Source organism: Lichenostomus cassidix, chromosome 9 (genome assembly GCF_008360975.1).
Source record: "Lichenostomus cassidix isolate B80296 chromosome 9, HeHo_3.0, whole genome shotgun sequence".
Classification (NCBI taxonomy): domain Eukaryota; kingdom Metazoa; phylum Chordata; class Aves; order Passeriformes; family Meliphagidae; genus Lichenostomus; species Lichenostomus cassidix.
The window spans coordinates 6,673,997-6,693,505 of NC_139490.1; the positions used below are offsets into that span (position 1 = coordinate 6,673,997).

Sequence of the window (19,509 nt, forward strand, 5' to 3'; positions counted from 1 at the left end):
TATAATTTGCTTAACAGGAAAACCTTCAAAGGTCCATGCCAGACTCAAATACAGTATTTTACAATGCAGTTCGTCAGTCTCTTTGTGTTCTTGTTTGATTTTCATCAAGCAAGTGGTAACACAAAACTCAGTCTATCCAAACATTTGGAGGCACTGTCCCATCATCTTCCCTGTCTTAGCCTGACATCTGGGACCCTGGAATATCACCCTTCATTCCTGAAAGATGTTTTTGATGCCATGAACCACCAGGACCAGTTTAACTGAAGTTTCCCTTTTAAAGACAGGATTTTATATTTTCTTTTGCAAAAGCTCTAAAGCGCAGGGCTAAGTTTAACTGCAAGAACAATCCCACTGATTAGGAGAGTATTTGCATTTAGAGCTAAAATAAAAAAGCTTTTTATTCCTTTGTAAAAAACTATGACAAAATTTGACAGTAGCTGAGATTATGTACCTATATTCTGATTGGATTTTTTTCCTAAATTCCTTCAGCATGAAAATGAATCTTCACACCGTAGTTGTGACCCCTGAGTTTCTGTGACACATTTTTTATCCTCACCTGTATGCCCCTAGGTTGATGCAGCTTATCCCCAAGTTGTATCTGGACCTGATGAAGCCAGGCTGGATTTCCAAGGCTCGAGTGTAAGCCTCCACAGCTTCTTCACTGCGATCCCCGTTGGCCAAGGTTGCTCCAAGGCGATTCCATAACGTGTAGTCCTGGAGAGAAAATGAGTTTTCTACTGCAGGTGTCAAAATCACACATAATAGCCCATTTTTGCTTGCAGAAAATAATAGTATTGTATCTTAAATGACAAGGAATGTGAGGTTCTGCCTTGTGACCACAGGAAGTTTATATATCTAATACCATTAATCAGCACACAGGTAGAAACTGGACGTGTATAAATCTGCTTCTAAACAGGGCTGTCTTGTAATGAACATTTCCATTTCAGGTCTTAAAATTTTAATGGCAGAAGTGACATCTCATTAATAATAGCTTGATCCAGACAGGAGAAAGGAAATGGCCTGTAAAGCTAAATTTTTTAAAATGTTAAAGTATAAAACGTACCTCTGGTCGAACAGTTAAAGCAGCACTGAATGCATCTATTGCTCTGTTAAATTCTCCATTCAGGTGAAAAAGAACCCCAAGTCCTGTTTGCAGGTCAGGATCTATCATATCACCATTCTGGTGAGCAGCCTCCAGGTACAAATCCTTTACTTCTTCAAGTAATGAGCTAGACAAGAGTGAAAAATAATTTAAAGATCCATCATGCAATTATTTACAAATATTTCAGTATTGATTGCATAGCTGGAAATTAAAATCCTTGTAGTGGATTTATCAGAAGTTTTATACTCCCCAAATTTGTAAATAAACTTCTTTATCATGGCAATGGTTTACTTCAGGGTGTTGTTGTAAAACTCACTTCTAAAATAAAAAAGTTCATCTATGAAACTAAGTCAAAGTACAGCTGGGAACCGAAGTGAGATGACATGAAGGTTTATTAAAACTATTCAAATTACATGGGTTTCTTGGACATAAAAAAATTCTTTACTGGCAAAAATAGCACTATTCTTAGGAGGAATAGATAAGTGACCAAAATATTAATTAAGAAAGATGCCAAAATCTAAAACTTCTGTGCCCATTGTAGCTCCTTAAAACCTTTGCACTGACAGCACCAGATGTCAGTGGGATGAAGCCAAAGCAGAATAACACACTTAGCAATTAAGCAGAACTTGCATATTTTATTTTTGCTCATAAAAAATGATCTTGTCAACCCAGGACTTGTAAGTGCTAAGGGTAAAACATAAGGCCTGTCTTCAAAATGACAGGCAGTGAGATAGCCCGAGTGGTTTAGCTCTGTAAATCATGGTTATGCCTTTAATTATTTTATTATTGTGCATCCCACAGTCCAGAAGTACTTGTTCACGGACCTCACGAAATCACAACAAAGGGCTGCCAACTCATGTTTTTTTTTTTGTATTTAAAATGGCTGAAGGCAAATCAAATGGCCTTTGATTCGTGCTGTCTCTTGGTTAGAACCAGAACAGCTTTTAAACAAGCAGATGCCACCTCTCAATTTTCCCAGTGAACTGCATTGCACTGCAAAACGACTCATTCCTGGATTCTAGTGGCTGGGCTGGGATATGGGAAAAAGGGTGAGTGGTGGGAAGAACACACACATGGAGAGCTGGATAAAGGCCTGGGATGGATGTGGAAACAGCTGAAGGATGAGGCTGTGGGATGTGGGAATACAGAGGCAGGAGATAGGGGCAGAGGAAAGTGATGGGATTTGAGGGGATGCATCCTTTTTTAGCTGGTTTTTTTTTGCTTTTGGGATTTTTTGGGGTTTTTTTGGCTTCCAGGGATGGCATAAAAAATAAAGCCTTCAGTCATTAAACCAAATGTTCTCTGTTGGCTTCCCACTCCTGCCACTAGAGACATATTCTTCCATTATAGTGAACAGGCTGGACCTCTGCAGAGCAAGGGGGCACAGCAGACACTGTCAGTTCTTAGGAAATCACTAAAATTTCCACCATGAGGGTTTCCACCGCATTTACCTTTCATCTGTAGTCTTAGACATCCTCCTGGTAAGTGCTGGGGAGCCTTTTTTGCTCCTCACTATATACTTGTACTTTGGATTTTGCTTTATCCAGTTTCTCAGAGCTTGATAAGCTTCTTGTTGATGGCCAGTGTTGGTGTAACTCACAGCCAGGGCCATCAGAGCTTTTAGGTTGTTTGGCTGCAGCTCCAAACACCTAGGCAGAAAATAAAAAAAAAATTGAGATATTTCTGTAGCCAAGCACAATGCTTGAATTCTTCCAAAATAATCCATGTGAGGAAAATCACAATCATCACTGTTGCTTGTTTGAAAATTGAGGATGAGCAAGCCCCTAAATCAGGCAACCCCTTGGATTCCTATCCAAGTAAGCTAATAAGTGACATATAAATAAGTTTATTTATATGAAATAACTTCATGGTTAACAGTGAAATAACTTCCTGGTTAACAGTGCTGATACAACTGAGTATTGCTTCGAATGGAAACATAAAAACCCATTACAGAAGGATAATAATGATAGTGCTGATATTTTGGAGCTCACATTTTATGTACAAGCATTCTGTTATCTTCACATCTCTATCAACCTAAAGATGTTGGCAGTTCAGCATTCAGCCGCTGAAGGGAGCTCACTCCAATTAAGAAAACCTCTTCATTAAAGGACAGACTACAGAAAATATGCCAAGTGGCTAGAGTATGAAAAAGGCACTTCATTTGCATTATGCCTAACTCATTAGGCCATGTAACTTTTCTTTTGTGGTTGTACTTAAATTACTACATTAAATATTGCACTAATTTAATAAAACAGAAATATTAATCACTATTTATGCCTCTGAAGTCACTGGAAAAGTTTCTATATCTATGCCAATGCTTTATTCAGCTAAATAGATGTTTCACATTCCAAGATAAGAGTGATATTAAATATTCCCAGGTCTCCTTTACCCAACTCTCATCAGAACCCAGATTTTGGACTGATCTCCATCTACCTTTGGAGTGCCACGATGGCTGCCTGCTCATTTTCATTTTCTGCCTGTGTTATACCCAGGAACTGCCAGGCCTGCAAAAATAATCATCATTTAGTGTGTTGAAAATATCCAACTGCAAACAGAGATACAGCTAATATCACTGTTAAACACAGGGGTGAGTAAAACCAGCAGATCTGCCCAGCACTAACCACAGATTTTCCTACAGTGTGCACACCAACAGTGCCAGTCAATGCAGTTCTGAATGTCTTTGAGCCTAATAAATACATACAGTCAATGAATGTATGGGTATACTGTCAGTGTATGATCACATGCTGATTTCTTAAATTTGAATTGCTGTACATTCTAAATTTTGCTATAATTTAATGGAAAATAGAAAAGAAGAATTATTAAGTTGTATATTATCATATTAAGGGATTCTAGAGGTCTTGGGGATTCTCTGCTTTTTGAAATATGCTGTTTAATTTAAAGCAGCAGCACATTCAAAGAGCCCTAGATACTTACGTATTATGTAAGTACTTATAAATATTACTTACTGATAAATATTTTTAATATTTCACAAAAAGCAGACTTTAAATATAAACTCATTGAAAACAGCAACATTGAAGAAATTGATAAAACCTTGAAAAATTTTTCAACAGTTTTTAAAATCAGAAATATCCATCTTTTCAATAGCAGCTTTTACAAGATAGTTTGAAAACATCAGGATATGAAGGAAAGGTTTGAAACATTTCCAACAACAACATTTCAAACTCAGATTCTCATCCTATGAAGAACTCACTGTTATCTATTTAAAGGCATTCACTAATTCATAACCCTTAGAATCCAATGTTTCAGCCAGTCATGACTAGCAAAGGCTTGAGCCCAGAAATCATTCCATCATTTCAGGCTAAAGAGAGTTCCCTTTTCCTCTGTCAGTATTCACAGCAGCGAGTACCTCTGCATCGTTGGGCTCTTGTAGAATTGCAGCCTCCAGGTACAAGATTGTAACAGGCAGGTCACCTTCTTTCATTTTCTTCAGTCCTTCCTCAAAAGCACCAGGCCAGTCTTTGAAGGGATTCTCAGTATGGAAATAATAACCCTGGAGAGGAGAGATAATGGACCAGTGATGAGTGACAAGGTGCAGGGAATGACAGACCTAAAAACTGCAATGACTCACTATTTTCCAAATGGGTGTAAACAACCTTTGTTCTGTGGAAATGGTATTAGCTCCCCCGTGGAATTTCAATGACAAAAAGTGTAAAAAGTCACATCACTGAAATTTTACATTTCTGCTCTCTTCGTTTTTACTTTAGCCCTGAAATTAGTCTGAGCTCTCCCTCAAAGATAATGTCAACAACTCACAGCGCCTGCAGGAACAGCAGAACTGAACCTCTGAGCCCAGGACATCCAAATTGATGGTAGAGAACACACACCAAGCAGTGGACTCCCTGCAGTGCTCATAACCTCATGCTTAAAATCCTGAAATCTTCAATTAACCTTCCAGATACAGAACAGTGTTGCAAGAACCCGAGTTTATTTTAGTATTCCTTTAAGTTTTGCCTTTTTCTCTAGTCACTGCAGTGTAAAGGGTGTGTGCTAATGTCAGCTACATGAGAGAAATCATATTAAAATATGGAGTGGAAGGAATGGAGAAGAGAGAGAGAATCTCTGTAATTTCTATCCTCAGCAGTGTTTGAATGTGCTGGCCCAGATATTTTTATTTGGTGCTCTTCCTTAAGCACCTGTCTTCAAAAGTGTCCATAATCCAGCAGTTTGTGATCCTTTCAGCTGAATTCAGGCAAGGTGCAAGTCTGAATTTTCTAAATGTATTCTCACTGTGGTAAGGTTGTCTAAATCTGCCCCACTCCCAGGCAATTAAAGAGCTCTTTTGGGTAAAATCAGCTTCCATGTTCAAGGAGTTTCTTGGGTTCCCTGGAATAGCTGAAGCTCATCTCAAAGTTGCACAGGGGGCATGTAGTGTAATAAAAAACTTGGTTACCTTCTCAATGGTTGAGATGGTGACTTGCCCTGGTGCTTCCTGGTTCTCTGAAATCCAGTTTCTGCGAGCCATTTCTTCCCATTCTGCTTGCATTTTATCCCAAAACTCTGTGTCAGACTAGAAGAAAAGGAGAAAAAGAGAAAATGAACAACAAAACTTTAAAATAAAGGGGTTTTTTAAAATAAAAAAAACTTTAAAATTCCTTTCTACCAGTCGCCTGAGTCTGTCAGTTTTGCTGAGCAGTATTAATTCTATTAATAATCACACAGACTGAAATATTACAGCTCCTGTTTGGAATTCCATGTAATTAAATTTCCTTTCTTATATTGGAATGCATTTTGTCAACAGAAAACTCTTTATCTCAGAGGCAGTGTATGTCCTATTTGAAGCAGGATTTGCAGCAGCTTACACTGCATCTTACTGATGCTAACAGCAAATTGTTATGCAAAAGTTGAAGGAAATTAATGTTGCAAGTCCCTGGACAAAGAAAAGGAAAAAAAAAAGGAAAAATCAACTAAGTGCTTACGAAAAAGAGTAACAATAGATAAAACAGTTTGAAAGAGAGCAATCACTGCTCACTTTGGTATATTCAGCATCATTTTCAGCTATGAGAAAGAGAAATGCCAAAGCTTAGACAGAGGGTGTTTGCATAAGGGATGTAATATAAATTAGGCTTTTTGGCATAGTGGAGAAATCTTAATATTGCATTGTATACTCTGCTGGTGAGAATAATCTACAAGAGATTATAAAATCATTCAGTAAGATTAATATTCAGCTCAAAGATGAGGAAAAAATGCACATACAAGGGAAACAGAAATTATGAAAAACAGATGAGATTTGGGACAACAAATGAGATTAGCAACGACCAGAAGAAGGCAACAACTATGGCCACTAGAAAATGATGCCAAGAAATAGAAATAGAATTAAAGAAGAGGAGAATCCAAATTAAGGTGCTACTTTTTCAGCCTCCACACTCTAGTCATGGGACTCTGAAGAGGAGACTCACAGCAGAATATTTGCAGAGCACTACAAGCCTTTCCAAAATTGTCCAGCTCCTACAAGGACATGGTCAGTGTTTCAGTGAACTGACAGCACTGGGGACACAGTTTCTCAGCTTATTTATATGTCAAAGACAGCAGCACAAATGAATCTATTGAGGTGTCACAGAACCATTTGAGAGTGAGGTGCTAATCAAAATTTATTGAAGGTTTTATGCATTGGTCCAGATAGCTTTGTGTGAATCTTCATTACAAGGCTGACAACTGTGCTGCTGCTCCACAGCCAGGATTGCTGCAACCCTCCTCGGGTGCTGGGAAAAAGGAAAGCATTCCTTCTTGCAGGGGATTCAGGATTGTCTGGATTGTGCAATTATTGGATCTGTGAAGGTGCCTGCTATGCTCCTCTGTGGAGAAGGGAATAAATTGTGATCCATTCAGTCTTGCAGAGATTTCACTGCAGGTAACAGAAGTGAGCAGCCCATGACCACTCCATTACACCGCTTCAGAATCTGCTCTCCTTCCAGGCTTGAAGAAAATACATTCTTATGAATAGTTGTGAGATTGTGCTGAAATGTCCATTTAGGTTTGAAAAGGCTGGGATAATGAATCAGATCATTCCCTCTTTCACTCTTATCAGCCATGACCAGAGGCACTTGAATCCCTAAAAAGATCCTGTTCAACAAGTGCCTCCATCAACTGCTTCTCATTTAGCTCAAATCTCCACTGCACTGAAATGACAATTATGTGATCAAGTTTTTACTAGCAGTAATTTTGAGATTCAGCATGAGGTAAAAAAGTGGAAATTTCTCTTCCTTTCAGATTAAAACTAATAAAAGTGCTGAAAAATAATATGGGGTTTTTTTTAGCTGAGAAATTTCTAGAAATAATTATACACATATATATGATATTTATATTGGAGTTTTTGCTTGCATTTTCCCTCCCAAGATCCCTTACGAATCAATGCTATGGAAGCATCAAATCATATTTCTGCATACAGTAAGCAAGCATATAAGTGGGTTTAGGTGTTAAATTCAAATTCTGCTGTTTAATTACATATTTATAATTCACAGAGAAGTTCACTGTGTTTACACTCCACCCAAAAAGCCAGTGAATTACTGTGCACTCAAGCAGCCACTCTGAATGTCCATCTACAGTGAATCAAAGGAGGAGGGGAAATGCAAGGAGGAGAAGAGCAGCTTTGCCATTATGTCTCAACTCATCCTACAGTACTTGCACACAAGACCAACTGTTATTTTGCAATGATAAGAAAAGATTTGCTGTTTGGGCCAAGGTGAAAAACAGAGCAGTTTAATGTCCTTAAGGAAGAGGATTGTAAATATTCCCCAGTCTTTGCTGAAGGTCTAAGTCTATATCAGCTGCCATTAAATTTTTTCATTGCTTCAGTGGCAGGAGGGTTAAATTAATATTGAGCCTTTCTGAAAGCCTGGCTTTGGATCAAGGCTCCTAGATCTAATTTTAACTCTATTTGCTACACCACTGGTGCCAATTAACCTCATTTCAATGTTTTTGCCACCTTAATGCTGGTGAAGCACTTTGGAGGAACCAAAAGTTGTCAGACCAGTTGAACACATTTAACACATTCTCAGATCATCTGCAGCAGTTAAGTGGAATGACAACCAGGAAAAATGTTCATACCATCTGACTGCTCCCAAGCAGAAAATTCTGCATTTTGTCAAAGAGGCTATTTTTACTCTTAGTATTTAAAAATATGCTGAAGCAGTTAAACAAATGGGAGGCAAAATATTTCTAGGCTCTTTATTTTCTATGATCCAGCGAAAGGGGGTAGGGGATGTGTTTATAAATTTATGTATTGTCATAATTTTTAGAATTTTGCCTGTCCTGTATTGCCAAGAATTAATTTGCAATATTCCTTCTTGACCAATGCATAAGAAAGAAAGATTCTGTCATGTTTTTTTTAATTACTGCATTACCATACTCTTTGATGTGAAAGACAGTAAGTTAAACTTGTGTGCTTAACTAGGTAAGATCTCCTCAGCTGATACCTTCTCAAAACAAAATCTGGAAATTTCAGTGAAGTTCAGAGATAAAAAATATATATCAGGGCAAAGATTTCCACTGTGATTTGAAAGAGTATCAAATAAAGTGCATCTGAATGACTCAAGTTCTTAGTTCCCAATTTAATATGTGGTTTGGCCAGTCTTAGGCCATCCAAAGAAATGTCTAAATGGTGAGACAGGAATATTGTAGGTACAGAAAAGACTCCAACCAGTACCCGTGGGAACCACAAAGCTGATGGTCCAGGACTGTTTTGCTAGGCTGGAATAAATTAATCCCATCTTTTTCCTGCTATTGTCACATAATTTAGCTGTAATGTGCTCTGAGGATTCACAACAGTACATTATACACCAGATGGTTCATGTGACATTGTGTTGTAAATAAAATGATGCTGAGAAGGACAGCTCCAAATTTCTTTTGCATAAGCTCACAAAACAGTGTGGCATCTGCAGTTTAATCAGGGAAATGTGGAAGAAGAAAATACAAAACAGCTTTTTTCCCATCTCTGAAACACTTCTTAGATGGAAGTTTTTGCACCTTCTTGCTTTTCTTTTTATTTATTCTAACTCATCACCAGTAGGATGGTGGTTGATAAAACAATTGTTTTAATGGCATATAGGTACAGGATGGATCTGAATCCCCATCCTGGCTTTTTTTTTTTTTTAATACAAAAGTACCAATTTTTGGTGAAAACAGAGATAATTATTAGAAAGATTGTGTTAAGATATAGTTCTTATGGCACTTGGAAATTATTGAGACAAAAAATCATGAGGAAAAAATCAAATATAATTTTCAGAATAACAGAAAAGGTAGTGAGGTCTGTGAGCACCCAAACACTGCAAGGGAATCTGGACCCTCTCTAGTAAAAAAGCTATTTTACTTACCACTTTATTCTCAAAAGATTCCCCAATGGCATAGACATCTCTAAACCTTCTTAAGAAAGAATTACCTCACAAATCTTCATTAATCTCAAAGTTTGACATCTTAAAACCATTCCCAAAGCTCTAAAGAGAATACTGGGTGGAGGATAAAGTTTTGTGTCTTCATTTACTGAATTGTTAATTAATTCCTTTCGAACTAGGCCACAAAGAACCTGAGATTTACTTCCTTTTCTCGATCAGTTTTCTGGCTAATCTTACCACTTGGAGCTTTCCCAATCTCAAAATATTACAGAAACATCCAAAGCCTAAAAAATGAATTTTTGAACTGTATCTATTCTCCACTTAAGAAAGCACTAATCTTTCTGAGATGGGCTCCAATTCATTTCAATCATTCCAGCTTTCTTACCACTTCATTTTAGCTAGGATGAAAATTCAGCTCTTTTCACATGCAAATGGGAATAACTGCTCTACAAGGTCTTGAAGAATCCTTTCCTTTACATTTTAACTACCTGGCCCAAGGTTCTATTTTAAGCAGAAAGAATAACTTAAGGCTGCCAGCTATAGTTGGGGAAACATTTAAATAGATTCTTTTTAACAGCCATTTTTGAGGCTACTTTAAAGTATTTTAACAACCTGTCTCTGTTGCCTCAGAATGACCTTTTAGTCTGCAGGGTTTTTTTTTCCCAATATATTCTCCTCCCTACTTTACTCTGCAAAGTAATTCAATAATGCCTTGTAATCTGTTGTTGGACTCAACTCATTTTTCTTTCTGCTGAGTGTCTGGAAAGTCCCCACCACACAAATTTCTGGCAATTGCAGGAGTACTGACATCATTTGCTTAACAACTAGCACTGAGATGTTCAGCATCAGATTGCCTGTGCTGCTTTCCCAGGTCACAGCACAGCACGTCCCACCTCCAGGATCAGCCTGCAGTGCAATTAGGAACATCTAAAGCATTTTAAGCAGTGGCAATTTGAAAGCAAGTCCCTCCTTTCCTGCCAGGAGCAAATGTGTGTGATGTGTGACATCAAAAACATCTCTTGTGCCTCACCAGCAGTTGTTTATGGAGAATTTATTTGATCTGGAAAGAAAAAATGCCTTCAGTGCTTAGTTTATGAAAGAGCTAATTTACTGATTGTGTCCATTTTAGCCTTGTATGCTGAGACAAGATATTTTTGAGTGTGCAGTAAAATCCCAAGAAACCATGGTAGAAGCCCTGCATCTTACCATAGCATATAATGAAAAAGCCTACTAATCAGATTAATTGCTTAAAGAAGAAATTCTGTTTCTGCCTAGAAGCCAGGATCTGATTTTTGTTTGTCATCAGCCAATATTAACCTAGAACAATTCTACTGTCAACACTGGAATTAGAGTGGTATCAAACTTGAGTTAGAGGACTACTAAAATACATGACGAAAATTTAAATCTTAAACTCAAATATTCCTAAAGTGTTCTAGATGGCTTGGAGACTAATGAGCCTGCAGTCTATGCTAAAAATAACCAGTTTTGAGGAATTGGTTTCACAGCTTCATCCTCTGCACCCAAAGAACTCATTTCAGTGGCTGTTACATAATTTAGCCTGAAATTCTGTCCTAGCTGGCATGGAGCTATCTTGGCTCTTTGTGGCAATGGGATTTTGAAGGGTTGTCCCTGAGAAGATAATGATGCTCCAGATCGATATCTATATCAAATTTTTTGTTGAGTTCTGCTAAAAAAATTGTATTCTGCTTTGTATCCAGATGGGATCAATTTGGAGTAGGGGTACAGGAAAACACTAATTTACCCTTTTGCTCCATCAATAAAAATGGAGCTTTAAAACTTGGATCTGTCTAATCGTTTATAGCTAAGGGGTTTGGATTTCTTTTCTTTTTAAAGAGACAAGCTGCTATTTTAAATTAATAACTCAATGAATTGTGTCTTTTTTCTGCTTTAAATAATCCAATTCCAACTTTCTCATATGTTTGTGCTGCAAGATAAATAAGGAATCTGTAGAACATCAGCTGAAAATGAAAATAGTAAATGAAATAATACCTCAACAGCTGCCTTTGCTCTTTCAAATTCCTCCTCCAAGGAGTGATTTCTGGAGAGAAGAGGTGTTCCCCAACGCTGCTCCTTACTTGATCGTGCCTAGAAAATAGGAGAGTAAATCAGAAAGGGGTGATAGACTCCCTGCCACATTTCTGAGTTATTTCCTTAATAGCCTAGAGCCCCAAATGGCCTTTTTCTTGGGGAAAACTTCTTGTTTCCCTGCATGAGTTCCTCTGAATTCTCTTACACTGTAGCAGAGACCACTTATGGGAGGCAGAATAATTCATCTTTTCCAGATTTTTCTTTTCACTCAAGATGTGTGAAAGAAAAAGAGACATCCAAGAAAAGGCAATGCAAGAGCTGGACTCCGAAAGGAGGGAGCTGACTATTTTGTAAAAGACTTTTACTTTCCTTGTTCCTTCTGCATTATGACTGTGGGAATGCATTCCACTGACTATGATCCAGGAAAAAAACCGTATTTTTTTCCATGCACATTTTGTGTTTTTCTTTCAGGTTTTCTTTTTGGATCACATTGGAGAGCCATGTTTGCCCTGGATTTCACTGGAAGGACAAATCCTTTTTACAATCAGCACCTCTCTTATGTACCTTACTATTGGTCAATCCCACTGGAAGCACATAATAAGTTTTTCCCTGTTCTTTTGTTAAAAACAATTAATTTTTTTTTTAACAAAAAGCACAGTACAAAACCAAACAATATTTAAAGATGGCAGAAAAAGCACCAAGTGGCCTAATCTTGCTAAACAAAGCTCTGACTGCTAATCCCTTCCCCAGTGTTTGTCAAGAGGTTAAACTCATTAGCCACTTGTGTGCCCGTGCTTCCAATTGCATTAATTTCCCTGATTATATTTCTGATGACTGTGCTTGTTATATCCAATTTTTGTGAGCCACACTGCTAAAAGACCAACTTTGCTCGCATCAGACTCGTTGGGCTGACTCTGGAAATGCTGGAATGGTCACTGCTGGGATGGAACATCTGACACATTTCTGAAATTTCATATATGCCACGTGTAACACATGGTCAAACACACTTGTTGGTTGTACACACATGGATTTTCACCTCGAAAGATGAGATTTATTTGTCAAACGAGCCCCCAGGGTTTCTGTTCTGCTCCTGAGGCTTTGGTCTCTCAGTTAGAGACTGATGAGTGAAATGTACATTGAGTGGATGAAACACAAGTAAGAAAACAACAGTACAACACAATTCCTGTGAGAAGCACGTGGGTTTGGTGGCACTGTGTGTTTTGTCCTGCCCTGGGCTCTGGACTTTGCTGTGACAGGAAGCTCAGAGTGAGGGAATGGCTGCACTGAGGATCTATTGTTTCTGCTTTCAAATCTTTTACCTCTGGTCTGTGTCTGGGAAATATTATTTTTCTTTGGTGAGGCCAGGAAGAGATTTCAGGTTGTCATTGAAAACATACCAAAAGCCAGTCCTATACACAAACCAGTTATTTAACTGATTAATAGAATGTAGGGCAGAAGAGACAACTGGTTCAGATCATTCATTTGTCTATATATCAAATAATGGCATTTGTCACTCAATGCCCATGGAATCAAAATCTTGTTCTTCAGAGAATAAACTGAGGTTGTCTGAAATACATGTTTTTGAGGAAACTGCTTGGATTTAATTTATCAAGAGACCCTAATGTCATCACTTTGTTTAACTGCCGTCCTTGTTTCTCTTCTTAATTTTAAATTCAGTTTCCCACTATCACTTCTTACTTTTTCCAGTAGTTTAAAGCACTTTTTAGTACTCCTTATTTTTCTCTGTAGAAAAATACTGATCATTTTAATCAGGTGTTAGTGATGTAAAGACATTTAATGATATAAAGACATTACAATATTTAATTATCTCATTATGAAACTGTCAGATTTAAACTTTTTTTGGTGTCACTTTTACTCTCCCTCCTAATTTTTTATAGCCATACAGACAAACAAAGTGAACCCTTGATTCCAGCACCTGTCTTGCTGCTGCTCTATACAGAAATCAGCTGATCTCCTGTCTCCCACTAATTATGTTTGCTTCTACACACTCCTCTTCCCCAAGAGTGAAAACTCCTGTTGTTTCAAACTGCCTTGCAGCTTAGTGTTGTAAGTAGTGCTGCATTCTTGCTCTGAAATGTATGCTTTTCCCAGTGCCTGTATTGCAATACATATTTATACAGATGCCTTGACCACCAGCTCTTTTTTATGTATCCCTAATTTTCACTTTTTTCATTCCACCACTGCTTCATATGGAAATTTTCTGAGGAATGGCCTGTATGTTTATTTTCAGATCAATAATACTGAAGAACATTGCTTCTCTTTGGAATCCCCAAGTGATTACAATTCCTAGTAAATAACTGCTGCTCCTGATACCTCAGGTTGGCCACTTTAAATCTTTATTCACATTGCATGGTGCCAACTTTACAATCAGAATATGACATATTAATTCCAACCTCTTGTAGAATATCCCACATCAACATTTATCAACTCGACCTGTAATCTGATCAAAGAATTAAATTTGTTTTTCTTGACACAGGACTCTGTTGATAGGCACTAATTATGTTCCTGGCCTTTCCATTATGTATGAGTTGGCTCCTGCAAACAGTTTGATTACTTCTGCTTTTTGCCCATTTGTTTCCAGTGACTGCCATTGCTTAGGTCAAGGACAATCCTGTAAATGATGATGTTCAGCCTGAGCTGTGCTGCAGAAGGGCAGAGTGAGCTTGTAGGGAAGAGGACAAGAAAAACAGAGATCCTCTCCTCTGCCCCAAGACAGAGAACACACTTTGTCCCCACAACATCCCCACAGATAAATACTTTCTCCTCCTTTAAACACACAGCAGGAGGGGGAAAAAGCTCTGTTGGTGAGAGGCTTAAATGACAGTCTTAACTTCTGATCAAGTCTTTAAATAATGAGCTAAAACTGTCCCTTGTAACTCTTCATTTCCGTAGGGTAAGTGGCACATCCAAGGAGAGTTAGGGCCATTGGTCTTACTGCATTTATTTGGGAGAAGTGGGGAATCAGTTTTACATTCTAAATATTGTTGCCCCAAAATGGAGATTACTAATGCTTATAAGATTTTCACTATACCTTTGTCTAAGGGCATTGACATATTAGAATTAGGTACAGTTTTTACCATGTCAGGAGTTTTGTATATTCTTTGTGAGCAATGAAATATCTCAAATTCCCAGGAAAGCATTAAAAAAGTTAAAACATGAGCAGACTTTATGCATAGACAATGAAACATACTATCTCTCTCCACAGTTTGCAATTTTAAGATTAAAAATAAACCTTCCAAAAAAAACCCCAAACACTGTAGGACATTTCAGTACCAATAAAAGCATAACAAGGATCTTTTCAGAATGGCAGAGAAAAGAAAGAACAAGGATACTTTGGGCCAACACAGTTGAAGAGTTAATAACAAGTAAAGGATGATGTGAGTAAATGCTGAGAAGAAGGACAGCCACATGCAGTGACAGCCACCAGTGACCACTGCCCATCACAGCCTTCAAACACATTCCTCCCTCAGTAGCTCAAGGCTTGTCTTTTGGATTTTGTATTGGCATAAGTGCTGGTAAACAGAGGATTTTGTTAAGAAGATTGCATAATTTTAATGAAAATATGACCCAGTTACTTAGCATTTCACTTTGATGAGCTAAATCCAACATGCCAAAGATGAGTGATGAGGTGATTGGGAAGCTGCTGATGGAAAACTGCAGCAAGTTTGACAAGATGAAATCTTTAGGGGATTGCAGAATGTGTTGCTTTTGCAAAGGTTACCCATAAATGAGATAGACAAGACCTACAGAGGACAAAGGATGGAAAACATATGCTTTGATAAAAGCCCTAACGTGATTTCTTTTGCAAGCAGATTAAGAACTTGGTCAAGACAGATGAGCCTGTGTGTTAGGAGCTGACAACTCTGACAGTCCAAGTACAAGCAGGATGAAGCAGGCAGTGATCAAAACCACTACATTTCTAAGTAACCTACCTAGAATAAGAACACATTCTCACTCCAGGTCATTTTCTGCACTAATAATTGCCAGTTTAACGTTTTGTTGCTCAAATGGACCACAAGTTTGAAACAAGCAGGTTGTGACAAATCAAAACAAAACATGAAATGTACCAAGACAACAGATAAGAATTTTAATGTCTGCTTTTTTCTTTTTTTTTTTCAAGTTGGCTCATTCAACTTCATGGGTTTTTTATTTTGAAGTATCAGTCATTTTACAAAACATTATGGAGCCTCAACTGACTGAACTTAAACTGAGTGAAAAATGTGGATTTTTCCTTCTGCAGTTATTCTAGTGGAAGATACACAGGAAATAGACCATACAAAGTAGAGATACACTGAATTTGTAATTGATTTACAGAAAGGCACAGCTTTTAAATTCTGGCACTGTCTACTTGACTTACACACATCTTGGTTGAGCACAAATGTCCTGGAATTTAGATCTATTGGGCTGAGGAACAGCTTCCTAAAAAGGGTCAGAGGTGCTTCAATATGAGCTAGACAAATATGTGAGAACACAGCATCCATTTCAAGTGGATGATATTGTGCCATAGATCTTTTCCATTACTAAGATGTACAAACCTATTGCAGAGAAAGGAAGGATATCATGCATTACAACTAGTGTGAGGCTTTCCAGAGGGGGGAAAAAAACCTCCTGTTTGTAATGTAGAGACAGGCAGAGAAGTAAAGGAAACTTTTTTCCTAAGAAAAACCCAGAAATGGATCTGATAACTGGGTTCTATTTCTACTTTCTGGGAAAAAAAAAAAGGTTCATAATTTCATTTTTCCATTTTCAAATGAGGCTATTATTTTCCATTAATTTCCAGATTTTCCATCTGACAGAAAGTTTTTGAAGCCCAAGCCTAGAAACAACTGTGGAAGGGGAGAAAGTTACTTTCAACAAAAACCTAATCAACCAGAAAACTCTCTCTTCCCTCTTCCAGTGGCAATGGCTGAAATCTTTCAGTTAAAAAGTAAGAAGCAGCAAAGAAGGGGTGTGAACAACCTGATCTATCAGACTGCATTTATAAATATTTGTACCTGGATGTGCACACATACATGCAAACCTAAGTAATCATTTCCAGCAAGACCTGTCCAATGTACAATACAACAGTGGAATTGGGCAAATCTACAAACCTTTAGCCCAGAGCCCTCCGTATTAGAGTTCCTTTTCCAGAAGAAAAAAGTCCTTTGACCACACTGCTCTCCCACCTGTGGAGATAAACTGCTAATGAACATTGGTCCAATGATTGCTTCCTGCTTTCCTTAGCCATTTCCCAATCCTGGGGATTCCTGCCTGACCAAGAGACCTAAAGAACAGATATTTAACATGGGTAGGGAACCACTAGAAATCTGAATTTCAGGACTGGAGGAAGGGGATAAAGATGGTACTGTAAACTGTAGTTTGAAGTTTTCCCCTCTCTATAGGAAGGTCACAGCTCACTGCAGTATTAAACTCTGAATGTTTCAGGTGCTGACACAGGCAAGTTAATTTCATAGCTTATTTATTTCAGAGGTGTGTGAAGATTCAGCTGTACAAATATTTTCCCTGATGATCCTGAAAATATCCCTTGAATAGTTCTCCCAGAATATCAATTGTTAGCCAATGGGAAATTCCTCCTTGTCTTTTTATTGCTAATAAATCTACCAAATCCTCTTACCTGTATTGCAGGTGCAAGTTCTAATTCTGATGTTGAATCAGAGTCCAAGGCACTCTTGACATTAGTCAGCTCAGACTGTGATCTGTTTTCTGTGGACCTAGAAATAATGCATTTACACACTCAACACTAGGACATGCTGCTTCTGTCTCACAGCTTCATAAGCACACATTGATTAATTCGATTATTTCTTTCAACTGAATTGTTTAACTTGAAGTTCTCAGAAGTGCCTGGACCTTTCTCAGTGTTCTCACTCTTTGGTTTCATAGACAGGGAAATGAGGTTAGACAGAGACACAAGACTGTGCCTCAGTCAGTGTCTAAAAATCAGTCACCACAATAAAGGACTTCACTGCATGTCTCTGTAGAGTTCTCAACACCATTTCTTAATTAATTGCACCTGGTGCTTTCCACAACATTAAAAATTGCTGGCAAAATGTCATTTTGTAGTGTACCTGCTTACTATGCATTGTCCAAAATATGTGCTTGAACACATTTAATGTCATCATAACAGCTTTAATAATATGATCTGTTATCAATCAAGCATTTCTGTGAATGAAGAAAGCAGGGCTGGAAATATTTTTGTAAGGAAAGCAAAACGTTGTACCATAAAATCTCTTTTGAAGGAGCTCTGGATGATGATGAAGTTCGATCTGCAGAAGGGTGGACCTTGCTACTCCTGTCTCCATGAAAACTGACATCATCCCATTTCTCTATCTGTGTCTGAATATCAACTGAAAAATAAAAAAATAGAAAAATGTGAATCTTTTAAATAAGCTACTGCTGAAAATTTTATCTCCTCTATTAAATGTATGTTGTAGAGAAAATAATAACACCAAAGACTATATTTTAATTAAGGTTCAACATTGAGAGATATTGTGCATTTTTCTAGTTGATATACTGTGAAAATATTTGGAAATTCTCAACATTTTTCTAAACCTATTAGCATTCATGGTCAGAATGTCAGTGTAACTCGATTTAAAATAAGTCATTTGCATGTCATTTAGACAAATTGTAAAAATAAAGCTCCTTTCAGAGACTAACATAAAAATGACTATGTAGGCAACTGATATTATTCAGTCATATGTCAGACTCACTTTGCAAAGATCAGATGTTCAGCTCCTGTTTGAAGATAAAGGTCTCTAAAAGAATTTCTGTGCTGATGAATGGAAAATTTGCTGCCTTGGTATAAATTACATTTACCTTGCAAATTTCTCAGTTGCACTGCAAGTAATTTAGTTTGGATGGAACTAAATTAAATTCACCTTTTCCAAAGCTTGTCGATAGATCAGGCTTGGCAGGATATTGAGTTGTTTTGGGGATTTTTTTTTTCAGTCTGTATAAATATATATCTCTTGTCAAGAATGGATTTTTTTCCTCTGGTATGCATAGATAAAACAGTTTTTACAAATATAATGTGTATTTCTGATACCTGCAGTTCTGAAAAGGTCATCAGTGTGGCCTGCCTTTCATTTGTGTCCCTTACTGATTTCTCATCATACCCCTACAGATTTTTCTACCATTTTACACACCCTGACTAAAATCCTTTTTCCAAAGAATTTTCAAAACTTTATTAGTGCACTTGGTGACAACTTAATAGGAATAATGGCAATGGCAAAATGTAAAATGTGCTCACAGTGTTTAAGATTTAAAGTGCTTTAAGGAGTTTACAATGGGGAGCAAAGCTTACACTGCTGAAATGTGGTGCAGCAAAAATTCTGATGTTGCTCATTATTTTGTGAGAGGAGCCAGGAGAAACTTGTGCTGAGCAAGGCTATGGAGCACTGATGAAATAGCTACACTCTTACCTAAATCTAGAGAAGACTTGTCTGCAACTCTGACTTTCTGCTCAGAATCCACACTGATCAGGTCAGGATTCTCTGTCTTCTTTCTGTGGGTTGAAGCTTTTAAGCCTTCACTCCTTGAAGGATTCTCTGATTTCTTTGCTTTGTTTTGGGTTTGTGAGACAGGTTCACTAAGATCCAAGAGATCCAGACCTGTTGATAATACTTAGAGACAAAATGTTAAAATTCAATGTTGTCTTAATTCAAATAGCTCACTTTTTAAGATTTGTTTTAAATGGGGGATAATATTACTGACATTTTTTTGTGTTTTGTATTTGACTAGAGTAGGTGTGTATTTCCTGGCTAAATATGATGAGCAGTATATTAAAATATGTCTGGGGATTTCAAGTGCTTAACTGAATGCACTTTAGTGGATTTGCAAAAAAGGCTTTTCCTCTGAAAATCTTAAAGACATGTGAGGTCTTATGGCTGAGACCTTCACAGATTTTCCTCTGTTTTCAGGGTTCCCTGTACAACTGAGCTTTTAGATAAGATTTGATTTAGTCTTATGATTTATCAAGCACTGGTAACAGCT

General features: G+C 37.6%; 1 protein-coding gene across 11 annotated transcripts in view; it reads right to left on the reverse strand.

The window, feature by feature from the left end:
- Positions 1-19,509, reverse strand: part of PEX5L (peroxisomal biogenesis factor 5 like) — a 104,736-nt gene that overhangs the window by 6,424 nt on the left and 78,803 nt on the right. For 7 of the 11 annotated variants that reach the window (XM_085069091.1, XM_085069095.1, XM_085069096.1 and 4 more), the window contains 11 exons: positions 18,939-19,139; positions 17,738-17,864; positions 17,135-17,231; positions 16,611-16,685; positions 11,461-11,556; positions 5,514-5,630; positions 4,470-4,613; positions 3,536-3,606; positions 2,554-2,751; positions 1,064-1,229; positions 557-714 (listed from right to left, as the gene is read on the reverse strand). In XM_085069091.1, coding sequence (XP_084925217.1) covers positions 557-714; positions 1,064-1,229; positions 2,554-2,751; positions 3,536-3,606; positions 4,470-4,613; positions 5,514-5,630; positions 11,461-11,556; positions 16,611-16,685; positions 17,135-17,231; positions 17,738-17,864; positions 18,939-19,139 — 1,450 coding nt within the window. The remainder of the gene's footprint in view (positions 1-556; positions 715-1,063; positions 1,230-2,553; positions 2,752-3,535; positions 3,607-4,469; positions 4,614-5,513; positions 5,631-11,460; positions 11,557-16,610; positions 16,686-17,134; positions 17,232-17,737; positions 17,865-18,938; positions 19,140-19,509) is intronic. The other 4 variants (XM_085069100.1, XM_085069102.1, XM_085069097.1 and 1 more) reach the window with 2 other exon arrangements.